Source organism: Penicillium chrysogenum (assembly GCF_028827035.1).
Source record: "Penicillium chrysogenum strain IBT 35668 chromosome Unknown utg000002l_segment0_segment0, whole genome shotgun sequence".
Classification (NCBI taxonomy): Eukaryota; Fungi; Ascomycota; class Eurotiomycetes; order Eurotiales; family Aspergillaceae; genus Penicillium; species Penicillium chrysogenum.
The window spans coordinates 2,957,501-2,977,228 of NW_026622750.1; the positions used below are offsets into that span (position 1 = coordinate 2,957,501).

At 48.6% G+C, this 19,728-nt stretch overlaps 2 protein-coding genes across 2 annotated transcripts; both read left to right on the forward strand.

The window, feature by feature from the left end:
• Nucleotides 1-1,314: 1,314 nt before the first annotated feature.
• Nucleotides 1,315-2,326, forward strand: N7489_004637 (Zn(II)2Cys6 transcription factor domain-containing protein; the record flags this gene model as incomplete). The annotated part of the gene is made up of 3 exons (XM_056710389.1): nt 1,315-1,419; nt 1,469-1,566; nt 1,633-2,326. 3 exons carry the CDS (start codon nt 1,315-1,317, stop codon nt 2,324-2,326), a joined length of 897 nt encoding a protein of 298 aa, XP_056568810.1.
• Nucleotides 2,327-15,658: 13,332 nt separating this feature from the next.
• Nucleotides 15,659-17,534, forward strand: N7489_004638 (uncharacterized protein; the record flags this gene model as incomplete). Its single annotated transcript, XM_056710390.1, has 3 exons — nt 15,659-16,371; nt 16,420-16,707; nt 17,363-17,534. 3 exons carry the CDS (start codon nt 15,659-15,661, stop codon nt 17,532-17,534), a joined length of 1,173 nt encoding a protein of 390 aa, XP_056568811.1.
• Between the last annotated feature and the right edge of the window lie 2,194 nt (nt 17,535-19,728).

Sequence of the window (19,728 nt, forward strand, 5' to 3'; positions counted from 1 at the left end):
CAATACCTTTCTACCTCTACACCGCTTCGCCGGTCTTCATGAACAAATCCACTCAGCGTAGGTGAACACAGTTTACAGGGGAGGTATGACAGAACTGGACTTGAAATTAGCGAAGCGACTGTCAAACACACGTGATTCCATGTGACAAAACACTCGGCATTGGGATCAGCAACAGAGAACACAGCTGCGGTATAGATTTTTGGAGCAATCTTAGCAGCCAGTAAGAGAATAAATTCCGTGATAGATAAACTCCACAGAGCACCACGCGACCCGTTCCGTCTTTGCAAGTGCTAGATGTCAATGCACCCCTAAAGCTATTGGCAGTTTCACTTGATTTCGAATATGTCTTAGCTCGAAACCGAGTCTAGATAGTGGAAAGTTCGAGTAGCGTGGTGCATCACGGCGGTAACCAAGTAAATGAGGACTGTGGTTTCAGCCTTGAGCGCGGCGACGGACCTTGTTGGCAGAGAACACAACTGGCGGGTTCGCAGGAGAGTGTCGACAAATTCTCTCGCTTGTTAATTTGACTCTGGAAATCAACAAATAAAAAATGGTAACCTCAAAAGCAATTTCATGAGACGCGCATCCCCACAGCAGCCACTCTTTTCCTATTCTAGGAAACTGAGACCTACCCCTGGGATCTTCACTCTAGTTGCGAGAGCCTCACATTTACGCATATGAGGACAGCATCTTCCGGGTGAATAACCAGCAATTGGAAAAACACCAGTCCACCCTGGATAGCGCGAGGAAGCAAAAGAGACAGGCTTCATTCAGGAGAACCCATATGCACCATGTGGGTCCCGCAGATCATCTCCATTCTTGCTGCATGCTCCATGTATATCCCTGACAAGCTGGACCAAACCCCTCGGGAACAAGAGAGCTCCCAGGGCCAAGATGTACGTTCCCAGCGCTGATGAATCGTCGAGAGGATCGTGGCTTTAAATCCCCAGGGGAATTCAGTCACGTTCAACCATGATATGACGCGGTGCCACGCGCACTACCTTCTACTTTTGCTGATGTGTTTGAGATCCCGGTCTTTCAATAGCAGAATCTATATAGCACAGAAGCAAGCCATGTCCAGATCCAAACGCAATTTATAATTTTCGCTCAAACTGGCAAAACTCGTCCTCTTAGTCGCGACATCATTAGATCGTTGTGACTGACGTCATTTATCTGGGCGCCCTCCGGATCTGGAAGCATAGCTTGCTTTGGAAAGTACCTGCTATTACTTTGCTCTGTCTGTTCTTCTACCCTTTGTCCTCTCCTCCTCCTCCTCCTCCTCCTCCTCTCCACCGGTACCTTGTGACACATACTATGGCAGCACGACAATCAACATCAGGATCGAACCACTTGCGCTCGCACAATGTTCGCAAGCGTGCCTGCAAGGCCTGCGATCGTTGTCGCCTGAGAAAATCCAAGGTACGTGGCACTGCGGCTGGCGCATCGTCCCATAAACTGACCGAACAAGTGTGACGGAGCAAGCCCGTGCTCGCGCTGCCGTGCAGATACTTCAGTCTGCGTATTCGGGGAGCGAAAGATAGCCCACAATAAAGTGTACCCCAAGGGGTGAGCTGGCACTGTTGACAATCTAAATCTTACCCTGAGGCATAAGCTGACTCCCGCCGTTCCTAGATACGTTGAGATGATCCAGCAACAACAAATCTGGCTGGTGCACGGCCTTCGGGAACTCTACAGACGCACCACCGAGGGCGAAGGCTGGCCCGGCGAGTGTTTGAAGACCGAGCCCAACGGCCACCCGCTCACTCACGACATCCTTACTCGTCTCGGGGCCCTCGACCGCACCAAGGGTGAGCGTTTCGAGGATAGCCCCGACACCATACAGCAGGAGCTGTGTCGTAAGAGCATTTGGCGCCAGGAATATTCTGATGGGGCCGAAAGCTCCCAGAGCCCCGTGGCTCGTAGTGGATTCTTTTCGGACGCTTTCTCGCAGACGCAGACCCTGCCGCCCACGCCGCCAGCCTACCCAAAGATCACTGCTCCCGTCAAGCAGGAGCCCATGGCCAGCAATCCTCAATTTATGCACAAAGGTCTGCCCATGCAGGGCATAGTCAAACCGCTAGCTCTACAAGGCGGGCAGCAGTGTCCGAGCGGTAGATTCGGCTCCTTCGACGACATGGGAATGATGATCACCAACTCCGATTACACCAATATGTTCTTCGACGAGCCCATGTCATCGCCCATATACAATTGCCAGATGCCTCTGGACTGCGTCGGCAATGACTATGCCAGTGTTGGATCTGAATCCGACGGACATCACCTCGACCTGGGCCTCGCCTTCGATTTCTGGTGCGAAAATCTTATTTGATAATAAAATGGCATGTGACGTGATACAGGTATACTACGCATATTCTTTTTTCGTAGGGTCAATTACTCTCTTCGGGGTTGGAGCGATTATTTCCACATTTGCATTTGGGAGGGAAGCAGTTAGGATCCTAATACCACATTCACAGAGTTGGGCTGCGGTTTAGTCTTTGCTGTTGAGTTGGGGACAGAACGAGAGGCGTTCAAACGGGTTAATCCATATCGACGCTTTCTGCTCACATCTCATCTCACCTTTTCGTCTTTGGTACTGACGTAGACAGATGTTGCAACGCCGGAGCAATGTGCCGAACTGGTCTCGACTCGACCTGACTGATGTAAGGGTAAGCGCGAACTTAGCCGTGTAATCCCGGGCTCCGTTTGATTATATAAAAACGGGGGACGCGAATATAGACCTCGCCAAAAACAATTTGAGGGCGAGCATCGCCCGCTCTCCGCCCTACCCGCGAGGGCTGAGGGCAGGTAAGAGCCCGCCCTCGCCCGCCCTCATTTACATAAAATTTTGCGACCTTTCCTAACTGAGCTCTATAATTCTGCTGGTCCACCCTCATAGATTACCGTTTTTGAACAGTGTTTTTGTTTTAATAGTAGGTTTAATTTTCATACATGCGCTTAGAAATTCGAGGGAATTCACTTCTATTTTGATGAACCATAGCAGGTGATAGTATAATTACAGAATTGTCATATGTTGAGATGTAGTGGTAGTTTATTGTTATAGAAATGTATAATTCTGTAGTCTCAGTATCAAGAAATATATATTCATCATGTAGACAGGTGATGCATAAACTACATCTTAACAACCACCATATTAATTCTTGACGTTCCCCTCTTAGTAGGTTCATTATATTAATACTAATAGATATTAGGCTTCTTACTATTGTTCTATATAATGAAAGGGCTCTATGGCTTTATAAGGGATGAGTATGACTTTGACGCTTAAAATTTGAAAGAACTCTAGTTGATTTCACACTAGGTTCGGGGCATTTGACTCAAGCGAAAAAACGAGGGCCGATCTCCGATTTGAGGGCGGCCCGCATAATTCGAGGGCTCATTCGAGGGCCGCCCTCGACCAGCCCTCGAAATTGAACCAATCAGGAGAGGATCCCTATAATAAACGGGTCTTAATGTGATACATTACATTGATAGAGAGAGTAGGCCTAATTTGAAGGGAACATTGAATCTGTTTGTTAGCACAGGTGGACTTTTTTGTACAAAGTAGGTCTCACCCAACCCTCTAAGTCCTATCTATCTTCTAGATCTACGCAGTACGAAGGAACATTGAATTAACAATGTCCCAGTTATCTCTATTCTCGGATGCCTACCCATCATCTCTTTACGAAGGGGATACAATTGACGGCCTCTCCTTTCCGAACGACCAATTCCATAATCCTGATCTCTCAGGAAGCAGGGATGGTATTAACGACAGTCGGAAGTTCAAGCTTTTTTGAACAACTCCCTGCTTATCATATGCTTTACGGCGACTCTCATTTATTTCATCGCCGAACACGGTTTCACGGAATAGCGTTAGATCGTATGAAACTAAGGAATGATAAGTCCATAGGGCGGAAACTTACGACGAAAGAGTGACCAAATTCCAGTCAACACGTGAGCCATTTTTGCGATCTCACCAACACAGAAGGGAATTTTGAGTGTCGATCCCTATCCCAAGCTTAAGCAGGCTCGCACCAATATCAAGGATATGGGAGCTTCGAAGGCGTCCATTTGCCAATGATCAGGTAGAATTCCCTCGGTTCAGCTGGTTTGGGTCCACCAAATTACACGTAGTGACCAAACCGTCTTCAGTTGATCGCTTTCATCCCTGCGGGACCGAGGCCCGTACTATCCAGCAACTCGCACGGCAAGCCGTGAAGGTGATCCAGTGACGCAGGGGGGTACTCACTGTAGTTCTGGGGACCCGAAATGGGGCAAGCGAGAGGATCTATAATCCCAGGGTCACGAGTCTACTTTGTTAGTGGCTCGGTAGGTGGTCGACAGGCTCCTAAATTGGCCGAGGAGCTTAGTTTGCATCAGAAAGTTGACTGCTTTGACAGCTAATGTTGGCTTTGAGAGCCATTCTTTCCACGGGTCGTGGCCCCCTCGGTCAAGACCAAGAATTCGGTGACGGAGTTCTGTGAAATGGGGGCAAGAGAAGAGGATGTGCTGTGTGTTCATGGTGCCTTGGTCACATGTGCAACGCGATGGGTCGCGTAGTGGGTTATTTTCCAGGGCCTGTTCCCTCCACTGCGGCAGGGCAGCGAGGTAAGCGGGGAGACCAATCTTACCAGTCTGCATCTGCACCAGCACTGAGCTGGCTGCGCGTCTCAGAGACTCATGTATCGCGAAGATCGCTTTCGTCGGTTCAGGGAAAAGTGCGCGGAGGTGAGCACCACTGTTGTTTGACGCCCACTCCTCCTTCCACCGCTCTGCAGCGAGTTCGCGGAGCTTAGTGCGGCAGCCGGAAAGGAGGATGGCCGCTTCGGCGGGCCCACATGTGCTTGCTGCGAGCTTCGCTAGGATGTCCGCACGCTCGTTTCCATGCACTCAGACAGTGATTCTCGCTACCATCTGCGCAACTGGTTCCTTGGTAGAGACGTAGCCGAAAAAATGTAAAAGGAGCCGGATTCCCAGCCCAAAAAAAATCAGGACTTCGGTCCTCACACTCCGATGTGTCATGGTGTCCCTCTCTTGCCTGCGGGCTTGAGAGCTTCCGTGACCACGGCTGTCGCTGCCACGAGCCCAGTGATGTAAGACTTGCGCTCCCTCGCTGCCACGAGCCCCGCGAGTGTAAAAAGGTGCTTCACAGGATAGGTCTGCGTCATCAATATGCCTCGCAGGGGGGTGCTGCGAAAACAAGACTACCTCGCAGGGGGGGCGCTGCGTTACCAAGTGAACTCCGCAGGGGGACGCTGTGATGACAAGTGAGACCCGCAGGAGACCGCTGCGTTAACAAGTTCTCTGCAGAAGACCGCTGCATTACCAAGTTCTCTGCAGGAGACCGCTGCGTTACCAAGTTCTCTGCAGGAGACCGCTGCGTTACCAAGTTCTCCGCAGCCTAGGCCCTGCGTCAACAAAGCGCCTCGCTGGGACATCTGCGACAACAAGAGTCTCCGCAGGGGCATCTGCGACAACAAGAGCCTCTAGCCCGTGCAGGCACCTCTTCGTGGTGCTAGGGACCAGTATTCGAGTGTTCCAAGAGTATTCGGAGAAGCAAAGACCTGCGCAACATCTTCATCGTGTGTTCATTGTTCCGAAGGGTCATCATTGGATACATAGAAGGGGCCCTAGTTAGATCTTTGCCAATTCAATAACCAAAATCATAAACTAACAACTGAAGCGTCTTCAGTATCAAATGACGTATTTCACATTCCTTTCCCTTGGTAGCTTGTGATCCAATAGCTTCCTCGCTACAATAGAAATTGGCATCTTTCATCCAGATGTATGCAAACAGAGAAGAGTGTTGTCTTGGAATGCTTGTAGTGTTGATGTGAGTGTTGATGTGAGTGTTGATGTGAGTGTTGATGTGAGTGTTGATGTGAGATGTTGTTGTGGTGAGCCATGAGTGTTGATGTGAGTGTTGATGTGAGTGTTGATGTGAGTGTTGATGTGAGTGTTGATGTGAGTGTTGATGTGAGTGTTGTCTTGGAATGCTTGTAGTGTTGATGTGAGTGTTGATGTGAGTGTTGATGTGAGTGTTGATGTGAGTGTTGATGTGAGTGTTGATGTGAGTGTTGATGTGAGTGTTGATGTGAGTGTTGATGTGAGTGTTGATGTGAGTGTTGATGTGAGTGTTGATGTGAGTGTTGATGTGAGTGTTGATGTGAGTGTTGATGTGAGTGTTGATGTGAGTGTTGATGTGAGTGTTGATGTGAGTGTTGATGAGCGTGGTGGTGAATGGTCGGGCGGTGAAAATGGTGGTCAACGTCTAGACCTTGCCATCGGTCCATGCCACCCTCAGATTATGTAAGTTTCCTGAGTAGGGGGTTCAACTTTTGGAAATCTATCACTTGTCACCTACCCCCAATAACCACTAGTATAGCAGGTAATTGATCATAATAAAGGTGAATCCTAGTATGTAGTATAACTAATATGTCGTGTTTATAATAAATTTACTGATGCGACTGGTAGGCATTATATTGTGAGTGGTTTTGTAGGTTCAGCATGTTTTATAGTCATATATATATTTACACGCAATGCAGACGCATCACAATTTCTATGCATTTCGGATCACACTTTCATTCACTTAGACTCAATAGTCCATTGCTTTTACTAGGATTTGTTATAGCTGAACACATCCATTGTATACCTTTCTACTCAAATAACCTGAATACGTAGTACTATAGGACATATGCGTGCGTGGCTAAACATTATAAAATTATGAAATTTCAGCGACCGAAGTGCTTATTAGTAAGCAACCTATGGGCCCATTAAATGCCACGGGGCTACGGTCAACCGCCCGCCCGCCCATAGGCAGGGGGAAAGTAATTCAGTGCGAATCCATGGGCCTCATAGCCCGTGGCGAGGTCTATCAATGTCTCACGGACGTATTACGGAGGATTTCTTGCCATCTCACCCACATGATAAATGTATCAATCACTATAGATTCTATTTCGTAATGATCACTCGGTGAAGTTGGCATACAGCCTCAATCCGATAGGGATAGTAGATCCACTGGTTCGACTATGACCAAGCAATACGCCCAAGACCCACGTGTAGAAGCATGTGATGAGGTGCCAAACGATTGACTTGAGTAAAATCAGCCATGCGGTAGGCTTTGTGCCTTGCGAAGTCAAAGTCATCACTTCAGGCGGCGATTGTAAGTCACTTGACCTTACTCTATTTCAGCTCTTATATCCCAGAGAGCGCAAGAATCAAAGTAATTTTACCACAGAGACAACCACGTTGCTGAGAGCTTTGGACAAGCAAGCAATCAAGAATACCCGGTCGGCTCCTACTATGCCTCGGCAACGACGGATCATATTTCAACCAATCTCCCGGATCGAAGTGACGACAATTGCCTTTTGGGAAGTGGTGTCCCAAGTTAATGCAATCAACCATGTTCTGCTGATAAGAGAACACGGTTGAAACCCGATTGAAACCCGATTGGGTTCTAGCAGTGCCGTCTGAAACGAATTTCCGTTGGGTGATATCCCCGCAGGAGTGCTAGTTCGCTCGTAGTCGTAGTAGATAATCCGGCCATGTTTCCAAAAGCAACCATCACATGAGCGTTGATTGACGGTGGAAAATTTGCTCCAGGATCTAAGGGCTAGTCCAAGAGGTCCCATAAACATTCTGATTCGATATTGTTTCGGATACCAAAGTCTTTACAGTGGCTGCCTGGCCGAACAGTAACATGCCCACGCGTCCTCCGCAGCGCGGTGGGCTCGACGAATATATGATTTATTCTCAAAAAAACCGTCGAAATAGGGGATGTAGGGAATCCGGATTTCCTGACAAGTGCGTGATATGCTAGGAGACGATATGAACGGATAAAGGATACGTGCGCATAAGAACCAACCGGGTACACCACAACTCTTTTGACAGCCCTCATGATGCAGCTTCTTGTATGCCCGAGATGATTATCGGGTGGTGAGCTCTCATTGGCTTGCCTGTGCCCCGGTCTTACCCTCTCGGTTTGTACCTGAGATGACCAATGTCAAATTGTAGGCTAAGAATGAGAAGACTTTGCGTCTCCTTCACCTTGCAGGTGGACTTGTGCTAACAGCCTGATTGTCTGCGGAGGTACGCTCATCTGCCAGGAAGCAAGACAGAGCATCAGCATTCCTATGTCTTTTGGATTTCCAGGCCTGGAAAGACACCGAATGTTATCCGAAGACAACGAGGATCACGCATTCAATACCAGCAGCCTACGCCACTTGAAGGTATTTGAAAGGTTGCATGCTTAGCCACAGGTATGATTCGGGTAGTGGTATAGGCTAATCAGAGTTCTGGAGTTGTATCATGTAGACAAATCGAACAATGACCTGATACACAGAATCAATAGGGAGAAAGAGGCCGAGGTACGCGATACGAACCTTCTGGTGACCCATCGTCGATAGTAGTCATGTGGAAGAGACAGAGAGCATGCGGTCGTATTTGTATAGGGGAGCTCGAGCAGACAAGATATTTGTTCGCGTGGCATTCGACTCGAGTGACAGAAATGAAGGCGTTCTCCTGCTGTACGATCCGAGTCAGCAAGGATTGATCTAGTTGGACGAGTTGTCGTAGCGTACCTGTTCATGGAAATCCCAAAGTGCGCTTGAGACGGGACAATCAGTTTGCGCAATGATCATATCGGCTTCACAACTAGATCACTTACAACTCTCTGCAATGCAGTCACCAGCCATGCCACGTCGCATTCAAGCTCATCGCAATCTGCACTCGCTTCAAAAAAGCCGCCCTGGGGTACACCAGACAATTCGTTGAGACAGTAAACGCGCGTTACGAACCCACTTGCGATAAACATTGCACTTCCATGGTGGATGAATGTGTCGCGATGCCAGAGGTTCAGGACTCCACAATAGTGCGAAGGCGGTGGGGACGAGGGCGGAAGACGCGATGGAGCACGCTCGTCGGCCGCCACCTTGGTCTTATCTTCGATCTGGCGGAATAGGCCACTCGCCACAGTATATTTCACCGTCGATGATGGGGTGCCCCTACAATAGTGTGAAGATGTCAGTGGTGTTCGTGGTTACGGGAATAAGGCTTGGCGCGGATAATCAGACACAGCGCAGCTGTAGGCGTTAGATCTCACTCACCTTAGCATGGAAATGGGTCTCAAGGTTCTATGCAACGAAGTTCGCACGTGGATGGCCGACCCTGTTGTTGACTCGCTACCTTGGTTTGCGATCTTCCACCTAGGACATGCTGCATTGTTCGAAGCGACGGGGCTAGGAATCGCGTGTAAGCCATGGCTTTGCGTGGAGCACTGACGGTAGTGCAGGGTGATCAGGGCCACTCTGGTGAGCTCCCAAAGGTTCACTGTCAATTACTAGCCAGTAGGTCAGCGTGGAATTCCATAACTCACATGTTTTGATGGTCAACACCAGGGATGAAGAGACCACAAGAAGCTGTGGCCCTTGCCCTGGTGCATCGTGTTCGAACGTCTACGGACCTGGCTGTCCCGCGTCTTTCGGGTCAGTGCAGTTTCAAGGATTTGTGGGCCCATATACCTACAGTACAGTGCGAGCAGTTGCACTTCAAATTTGTGGTCAACCAGAGCCGCGACAGTAGATCAGCTCGCTATAGCAGAGACGTCTTCGCATAGACGCCTTGACCAGCTAATCCAAATCTCGTATCTCCGATCGGCTGGCGTAAATGGGGCAGTGAATCTGCTTGGAACCACGTCTCTTACAGTACAGGAACTGTCTGGTTTGCTAGTCCACGATGTATACTATAAATGTCAGTACGGTATAAATTCCAGTACTCGATCAAAGGGGGAACTTATCGAGTGCGTCAGACACAACAAGCCTGCTCGACTTTGCAGAATCAAGTGAATAAATAGTAGAGCAATTGCAGGGGTAGAGGACGTATTTATAGGCTTCTCGGCTTCTGTCACTCACCGACCTGGTTGGAAGTGTTGAAGGACACATTTCTTAATCGAGGCCTGTTGAAACCCACGTCTTCTTTTACCGCAACTATTTGCAGCGACATTCTTGATGCCTTTAGATGCCCAGCGAGAGGCGAGTAAGAGTGGTGCTGAGAGAAAGGGATGCTGAGTCGGTCAAGCAACGTTGGCTGACTGTTGAATCCTTCACGTCCCTCTTAAATTGAGGCTTTGTGGGAGATATTCAATCCGCAATGACAGGAACATATTTCTTGTCCTAGTCACCTCATATGTTGGCGACTCAACGTTGGATCACCGAAAAGCTCCTACAATTCCATCCCTAGGAATCATGGACCTTTGTTTCTGGCCTCGCTTTAGTGTTGTGTTGGTTTGTGTTGAGCTGTGGGTCTGTCCGCCTAGACTGCAGAAAGCGAGGTCACGGTAGGATGACCCATCAACCCGTTGAAGCTTGGCCAAACGTTGTCAACGCTCAATTTGAGTGATGACCACCAACCTTCGAAGATAAATTTTTTTTTTCTTTTCTATTTTTCTCTTCGTTACTATCCGGAATACCTTTTTTTTGGCGACTCTAAGTTCTGCAATGCTGTTTGCCGGGTTTCTGAGGCTTCCAACGAAAGTGGAAGAGGCGTCTAGTTGAGATGTCTCTCACGTCAATGGGCGTTCATATCTGGCCCTCAACATCGTCAGGCTTGATCAGTTTTCCCGGCCAACCCGTTGACATTCCTCCTCTCAAACTTACTACCAAGCGCCCGCTGAAAATAAAAGCAAATTCTATTCAGAAGCTGACTGCGTTGATTGACTGATGTGGGGATCGTAAATCTCAGTCCATAGCCGTCTGCGTCTGCATATTCTATAAGAGATACCAAGGCTAGTTGGAAACAGTACTATCCAGATCCTTGACTTTCTCCTGTGGACAAAATGGACTCCCCAAACAGCTCGCCAGACCAGGAAAAGCAAGGAGAACAGCAGCCCAATGAATTGCCAATCCTTAATGATAAGGACCATAATCTAGAACCTTCAGATCATGTCCCTCCATTGGTAAGTGGGACCCTTCGGCTTCGAATTCTTTGGCTGAGCATCGTAGCCCTCCCCTTCGCAACACGAAGAAGTAACAAGACATACTTTGGCGACCGAGCCATTTCAACCCATCTTGAAGGTGCTAGCAGACCTCGAACGCGACGATCCCAAATTTGCATTTCCAGCAGCTCGACTTGTTGGACTGTATCGACGTCTATGGGAGTCGTGTGTGTCCAAGCATTTCGATGGCCAGAAGCTAGAGCAGAGCAATCAGAACTTGAAGGAGGCTGGTATGCACCTGAGAAAAGAGAGAGACGGACTTCGGCTTTGCCACGACAAGCAGCTAGCTCGACTGCGCTTTTTTGAGCAGGCACTGGAATCATCTCGGGAACGGCTGATTAGCCTACTCGATGACTGGAACTACCCCTACAGTGCCAATTTGGCAGGGCTGACGGACGTCGCAAGAGAAGAGTAAGGAATTGCCTGTTTCGGGTTGCCCTGTCCTATATTGGCAACATAGAAATACTACAAGAAATACTACAAGCGGCGACGCAGTGCAAGGGAAATTACACCGCATGCAAAGCAGGTTATATATTCCCGAGGCTTTTAACAAGAAGGGCACCAAATAGTCATTATTCATTATCGTGGTCTTTACTGAAATGACTATACGAACAATCCCGCTTGATTCAAATCAACCTCACCCTTAATTACTCGATATAATATGTACAAAAAACCGTGGGTCCAGGGATAGCGTCGGGGGAGCCTAGTCAACAGAGAATGTGTCGAGAGACTCGAATACGGTAGAGATTCCCTACGAGGCCAAAGGGACAGTCGGAAGCTAGTCCCTGTTGCACGGACAGCATGCCAGGTGATTGTGTCTAGTAGCTGTCTACGTATCCGATAGAGATTTCCCAGTGCCGTTTCAATCCGTGGCAGGAAGAACAGATCCTCTCCTATAGTCTCATCAGATACCCGGTCAAATCGCACAAATCGAAATTCTATCCAGTGCACCTCTTTAGGGAAAAGGAGCGCTGACGTGTGGAGGAAAATGTCGCTAGCCCGAGTAGAGTTGGTCAGAGGATCTGGACCTGTCCACTTAAACCCGGACAGACTGTCGAGATTGGGGTAGAAAAGGCATTCGATAAAGGAAGACCCTTGAGTTTCGTATTCTGCAGGGTCGTCGTTGCCAAAGAATCCTGCCACAGATCATTGAGATCAGTAGCGAGACAGGGAGGCGGTGTCGGTATGCCAGAAGATTCATGCCAGATAGCGTGAAGGTCGAGATCCAAATCGTAGTCTAGTAATGTTAGCGCAAGATATTATCAAGGCAACGGGTACAGACCATTGTTGTTCAGTTCGTTCATTTCTGTTATAAGACGAAAATACGGAAGTGTATAAAGATTTAACGTGGGCTGGGAGGGATGGAAAGGTGGAGGCCGAGAAGTTATTTTATTCCTCCCTTATTACAAAGAATCAGGACAAACTCGGGGAATTTATAGCCATATGCTAAGTTATCGAATGCGTTGAATGTATCAACAGCGTGCGCCGTTGGCACCCGTCACCAACCCAAGGAATGTTCACTAGCAGTATAGGCCTTATCTATCCTTAGGGACAACGCAAATAGATAGCGGAAAATCTAAGTGCCATTCTTCCTGCCCATGAACCCTCTACCACATGGAGACTTTATCAAGGCTCAGGCTCCTCGGCGGAGTAGGCTTGAAGATCGCTCGCTTCCAACGCTGAAACAACACCATTACAAAGAGCCTGAACCGCTCGCTTGCGTTCCCACAATACTGAAGCTTGCACAATGCAGAGCTGTAGAAGAATATCGCTATCGCTTGCTAGCAAGTCATTTGACGCTTGAAGCTGCCGCTGCTCCTCCTCGAGTCGTATTTTCTCGGCCGATTTGACGACGTAGCATTGCCATAGACAAAAGTACAAGTCAAGCAATTCAAGAACTGGTGTAGCGAGGGAGTCATTGAGGTTTACTACTTTCATGAACTCCGCCGTAAGGGTACCGCGTGTTCTCACTGGGATCTATTCAGTATTAGTGGGGGTTTTTCATTCCCTGCCGTGGGGGATATGACCGACCTTGGGTTCGATGGTTGTGCCGTTTGTGACTTGCTGTGGTTGGTTTTCCAACTTGGGTTCATCTTCTGGAGCTTGGGATACTCGGCACTGTCTCTTGGCCGGCCGATCAATGGGGGAAGGCGAAGTGGGATGGTCCATTTTGGTCATCAAGATAAATTGGATCAGAAATTACGCTCGAGGGGCATTTATAGCTGACAATTCACGCGAGGCTGCTGTTATTTCTACCAGTGCTTCCTCACCTAGGATCGACCGCACTTTTGAAAGGCCAGTGAACAGTTAGCTCAACTGTTGATGCTCGATCTCACCGGCTGCTCACGAATCATCCAACGATATACGAAAAGGGGCGAAAGAGTAAAGGTTGAAAAATCGTTACCGAACCTATGGAAGGTAGTTTGCAAGTGTACTTCTGACGCATTGAATGATAGGCATCAAGTAGAGCTCGTTGAAACTTTACCGTGACGTTAATGACTCAGAACACTTGAAACAAAGAAATGCAGATATACTGCGTTTGAGCGTAATATTGGTACCAACTGACGTTGGTAACCGCCAATCTCGCATTGTGATACGGACCCACCAAAAGTAGATTTCACTTAACTCTTCTAGGGTACCAATTCTTCTTCTTAGTGACTGCACTAAAAACGTTTGATGAGTGTTATCATATCATTGTTGTGAATAGGGGTCTGGATATTATTATTGTTTCCTAGATCCCAACCATTTCAAAACTGCCGTCCTTTTTCCATGCACCACGAGCACGTTGACAGTGAGATATGGGGAAAATTTGCTCTTCGAGATTTCAAAGGCTTAAGCGAGAGCTTCACGAATTCAAATATGCTCTTCTCAGTACCCTCCCCAGACATACATGTACCTGCCGCCGCTTCTGAATTGGAACACACACGCCGATCAGCCGCCCCATCCCCAGAGGCGTCCCCACACGAGAATGACAGATCATAAAAGTGACAATGGGGCCTCTATCAGTTTGCGATTCACTACCGCAAACATTCACAAAGCAGACTGAAACTAATCTCTTTTTAGTTCTACAACCTGTCGGGTCGGTCGTGTGAGAACAAAGAGCCTTCGGGTGGCCATTCCGTGCGAAACTCATTCGTGAGGGCACTTGACGGACCACACTGCGTGGACGAGTAACAAAATTTCGTTATTCGTGAATCCCATCGATTGTACTGGATGCATGTAACAACTGCACAATTGAAGCCGCTTGTCGTCTGGAGAACGTCCGGATCCTCGATCTTCACGGCTCGGGCCAACCTAGGGGTACGTCGCTAGTTTGGCTTCTTCGCCAGGCGGCCTCTTCGGGCTTTGAGAAAGACTCATTGGGGCAAACGGCTGTGGCGACATTGTGGGACATGCTGGTTGGCCATTGGTGTACCAGTAGAGCGGAATCATGAGGTTCCGAGTGAACCGTCACATCTTTGGCTTGATCCAACTGACGCAAAAATCGGGTGGCCCACACTTTTGATCGACAGCGATGGCGTCTGCACTCTAAGCAAAGTAACTGCTTTGCAGCTGAGGAAATTTCCTGCGCTAGTGGATACACTAACGGAGGGCTCTGGAGCAGCTGAAAGCACAATACTCCATTTATCCGGGAGCCAAGCGGCACAGTGTTTTGACAGTGATTCCCGTCATATCCTACCCATATGTACCGCTCACGGTGCAAGGGATCGCCCAATACTTGACTCAATACCCCTTGAAGAGGGAGAGGAGTCCATGACATGATGAAAGTAAATGCAAAAGTGTCCCGTTTCAATTACGAGGTTTGTATGTAAACAGCTGGAGAAGACATAGATTGTGAGCCGGTATCTGCTACCATGTAGGGAGGGCACAATATATATAAGCTTCCGAAAGTATATAGTAGGCTTTTCATCTTGCTCTTTCGCCAGTACATGCCCGCGCAGAAGAGGTGTGACTTAGCTAGTTCCCAGCACTCCTCATTTTGTTCCTGAAAAGCGGTTATTATTTCCTGGGAGCTCTAGCCACATTTGTCGGGATATGCGCGAGGCATACACAATGAGTGGAGATACGATATGCGGGACTCACATCGCATCTGGGTTCACTGGGATGTATACGCGACTATCCCCTTACAACTGGGCCTCAAGATCCGAGAAACCGGCAAATAATTCATATAGCAGTGTAGCAATAGAGCCTAGGGGACCCACTTTAAGGGCGAACATACCACATGTCGTATCCAGAGCCTTCGGTCTTGAAGCTCATGAACCAACACGCTCTTCGAAATGCATCTAGGCGACTCGCAGTTTGCCAGCTATGCCATTCCGCGAATGCATGGTCCAAATGCACAGCCCACTGAATCCAAAGAGTGAACCAGAATGAGACATCCTTCTTGCGCCCATTGATCAGCGGTATAGCGGTAGATACTGCGTCGCAGTGTATTCTTCGACGTTTTAACTGTTTCAAGGGAGAAGTTCCACGTCAGCAGCCATGACGCGATGTAAGTATAGATCCCATGACGATGGCATATAAAGCTGGCGAGGGAACGCTGCGGAGATTGTGCAACATCAATACCCATTCGAATCATTTTCTGCCTTTGTCATCAGCTCAATGTCTTCTGTACTTCCTTGGAACCCATTTTCTGTCTGCGGGATCCCTCACGGTGGTCCTGTGTCCTGTTGCGGGATGACGAAAAAAGGCGAGCCGTGCAAAAACTCTGTCAAATTTCAAGACACCAAGATCGGCCATGAAAGGTTGACCACTCTCGCCAGAGAGCCGTTTGACTTGTCAACTTTGCAGTCAAAGCTATGTGATATTGCTAGAGTCTTCCTCTGCGCGAGATGGCACCGTCAACGGCAGGCCGACCAAGTTGGCCAGCGGTGGTATGAAGCAGCCATCCGCAACCAGGCGCGAGTGCCGCATGGCTTTAGAGTTGCCGCTCCATCCATTGCGCATCCGGGCCAGCGTCAGATGTCGTCAGTCTCCAGGAGTCGCCCTGCATCAGGCAACACCGACAGGTCACCTCACGGGCTCAGACAAGACCCACCGGTGCCGCTGTCAACCAACCCCGAGCCAGTGCAACCATTCAATCCATTTGTGACTTCCACAATGCTGCGGACGAACAGTGTTCCATGGCATGTTTCGCCGGCTCAACCAGCTATCCTGACATCGGTCGCTAACATCTGGGCTGGCGTCCAAGATCTGACGCTCAAGGATCTCACCCTGAGCGACCAGGTCGACGACATCCACTGTGTATTTTGTCTTGCCGAGGATGAAGATCTTGCAAATGAGAGTGTGATCTTGCGCTGTCAGTGCAAGGCGCTTTCCCCCTGGCCTGCGCGGAAGAGTGGCTGGAAAAACGAAGTACAGGTTTTGGGACGTCATGCTGTGTGTGGTAAGTATGGCTGATTCTAATTATCCAATGCCCGAGGTGCTGATCAATACAGTCGAAACGAAGGGCCTTTAGACGCTTTGGTTCGCCCACTACGAGTCCAATCGTCGGATGCTGAGGCACATCATATGCACACGGCAAGTGAATCATCTCCCGAGAGAGAACTTGCCACTATCAGGAATTCATCACCAAATGACCTGAGTCAGAGCCAGCCGCGTCAGCGGTCAGTGGGACCCCAAGGGAGATCAGTTGAGCAGAGCGTGGAGAATGGCCCCCGTCGCTCGGCTAGGCTAGTAGGGGCCCATCTACCACCAGGCCCTTCTACGTCTGCACCGCCCCGCCGGTCAGCACGACTGATTTCCACTCGGAGGTGATTTTAGTTTACAGCGGTGTGACGGGAATAGATATTGGTGAAGCGACTGCCAATCAATCACACGTCATTCCATTTGGCCAGGCAATCGGCATTGGGATCAGCAACAGAGAGCATAGCCGTGATTTAGATCTTGGAGTAAGCTTAGAAATGATAGAAAGGAAGTTCTGAACGTTCAAACTCGCAGAGCACCAAAACCACGCGACCTTTTCATCTTTGCAAGTACTAGATGCCAATGCACCCTCAAAAGCTGTTGGCAGTTTCGCTTAATATTTTATATGACTTAGATCGAAACCGCGCGGGTAGATAATAGTTCTTTTTGTTCATACCTAACGGTGGTGGCCAAAGAACTGTACACATGGATTTATCTCAGTGGTGCGTGTCACGTCAAGACGGAGATTGTTGACAGAAGAAAAAAAACCTCGGGCCGGCGAGGGACTCTGGCAAACTCCTATACTGGTTAGGTTGACTCTGGGAATCAATATGTCGAACCTGGGAAACTCAAAAGCATTTCTAGGAGCTGACTATACCTGGGAAATACAATTTAACTCCTGGGGCTTTTACCAATCTCCAGGAAAATGAAGATCTCCTCCTGGGATCTTGGCTCTACGTGCCTGACTGGATACAGACTGGCTCTGGGAACACATTGGTTAGTTCTGGGAGCTGTTGCACTCCTAGGACCATACTTCTGGATCCTAGAGTCAATTCTTGCCTTCTGGGGTCGCGGAAAGCGCTCACAAGGCACCCTCACCAGACCTGCGCACAAACCTGAGACATTCGACCACTCCCAGAAGGCTTAGCCATAGCCCCAGGAACCGCACCTGAGGTTCCAGGAGTTGATGAAGCTGTCAACAGGAACATGGCTTTCGCTCCTCGAAGTGGGGGTAAAAGGCCCCAGAAGCTATGTCGGGTTTCCTGGGGTCTATTTGACTCCTAGAAGCTGCTTATATGCTCCCAGAAACCGCACTAAAGTTTCTGGGAGCTCTCTCGCTCCCAGGGCCAAGACATGCGTTCTCGGGGCCGATAGAGCTGCCAACGGGGAGCGTAACTGATTTTGTGAGAGTGGGAATGGAGAGTGTACAAGTTACGTACGATTTCCTGGGGCTATGTCACCTTTGGGCAGCTAGCACGTTTCTATGGTTGGCTTTTGGTGCCTACGTGCCAACCGAGGTTGATGGATATTTATGCAGAGCACATCGTCAGCCATCACCTGTGTTTTACATCAAGCCACTCAGAATACTGCTCCAAGGTATGAACATGCTTTGATTCCAATTAGAAAATCCAACATCTAAACCATCTCAGCAACTATGCAGTAAAGTCCTTTCCTTCTCATGACCCTCCGCGTCGCACCTCTCTAATTTTTCTTGGCCTCCACCTCCCTCATTCCTTGAAAATCATCATGAAAAATTGCTGTTGTTTTTATTCCTAATACTTGCTGCCTCGTTCGTCACAACCCTACTATAGTAGGCTGTTGGAACTGCCTCTTTGACTGTTTTGTAGCTCGGTCCGTGTTCTCTGCTAGTGACCCCGTAAGCCGCATACGCCAAAACGCACGAGGGACATAATGATCACTAGAGATCCGAAAGCGGCTTGGCCAACGGATCCATAATACATAACCTTGTAATATGGAATGTGGCTCCTGTCAAAAAACTCGAAGGATGTTTGAAAACCGTGGACGCGGCTGGCAATCCAGCCCCCTAGTGATAGCACGATCATGCTCACGACGACTTGAAAGCATCCGTAGTAAAACCGAGCCGCGCAGTTCTCTTGTAGCCACTTTGGGTAGATTACAAGGTCAAACCCGAAGATGGAGAACAGGGCTGAGACCAGGGCCGCAATCACCATGCCATCAACGACGTAGTCCATGAGGTTTTGGAATGTAGCGGGGCTGGTATATTCAACCCCGAACTGTCTACTAGAAGGCTTTGAGTTCATGATTATTTGTACTGGCCATATCCTTGACCGTTTCAACTAGTACTAGGTCTTGGAAATTTTGTTTAGTATGGCAAAGGGCCTGAGCGATGTTTGGGAGCAGGATAAGACGACACATTGATTGTCTATTCTATTGAGGCTGTAAAAGCAAGTCAGGTTGTTACGTAATAAATAGGATGTCATAATGTCCTAGTGCTGGCTCCGCCTACTAGTGACTATGCCACATATCTCTGAGGTAGGGTAGTATGCAGCTTTAGAGCTAGTCTAATCTTCTAGCTGAACCACAATGGTAGGGATTCTGTAGATTCTCCATAACTCTTGGCATTAACCAAGTAAACACACGATACTTCTCCCATGCGCTTCGAACGAGTTACTGTATAGAGATGGCATTGAAAATATGCACTTCTTGATATTCTAACCACGGTAGAGGTCTACTGTTTCCGAAGGACAGATATTGCTTTCTTACTCACGAGCACGCATGTCCATGGTATTGCTGGCATCTTTAACAAATAGGTTGGAGCGGTATCACTTAATCGATGCATAACGATCTTTACAGTAAAGTAAAGTAACGCTCAATGCGAATGAACCAACCACAAAGAGCCTTGTCCTTAACAACTCGACGGGTTTGATTAGGCAGCCTGAGGTGGGTGCTATTCTTTTGTACATCAGACAAATCCCGGTGACGTTCCATTGCATTTCATGTGGAAAAGGGTTCTTCTCGAGCCAGGATACGGTAGCGTGCCTTTATGGGCACCGCAGTGCAGTCTTTGCCAGTTCATTCAAAAAGCACTGCGCTCTCATCCCATCACTTAATCGGCGCTTCTTAGCATTCTTCATCTTCTTCGCGCCATGACAGAATAGAATAGAAGTCGCTCTCCGTTTGCTCACCTCTTCTTGTTGCAATGCGTTCGTGTTCAATGGATTCGAAGTAAGAGGCGGATCCAGGAGGACTATAATGAATATACGCACTGGATCAATTGCTTGTCAACCAGTAGGCAAACCTTCAGAGAGCATATAGAGCAGCCCATATATAGTCGTAAACAAGAGATGCTCCATTTTCTT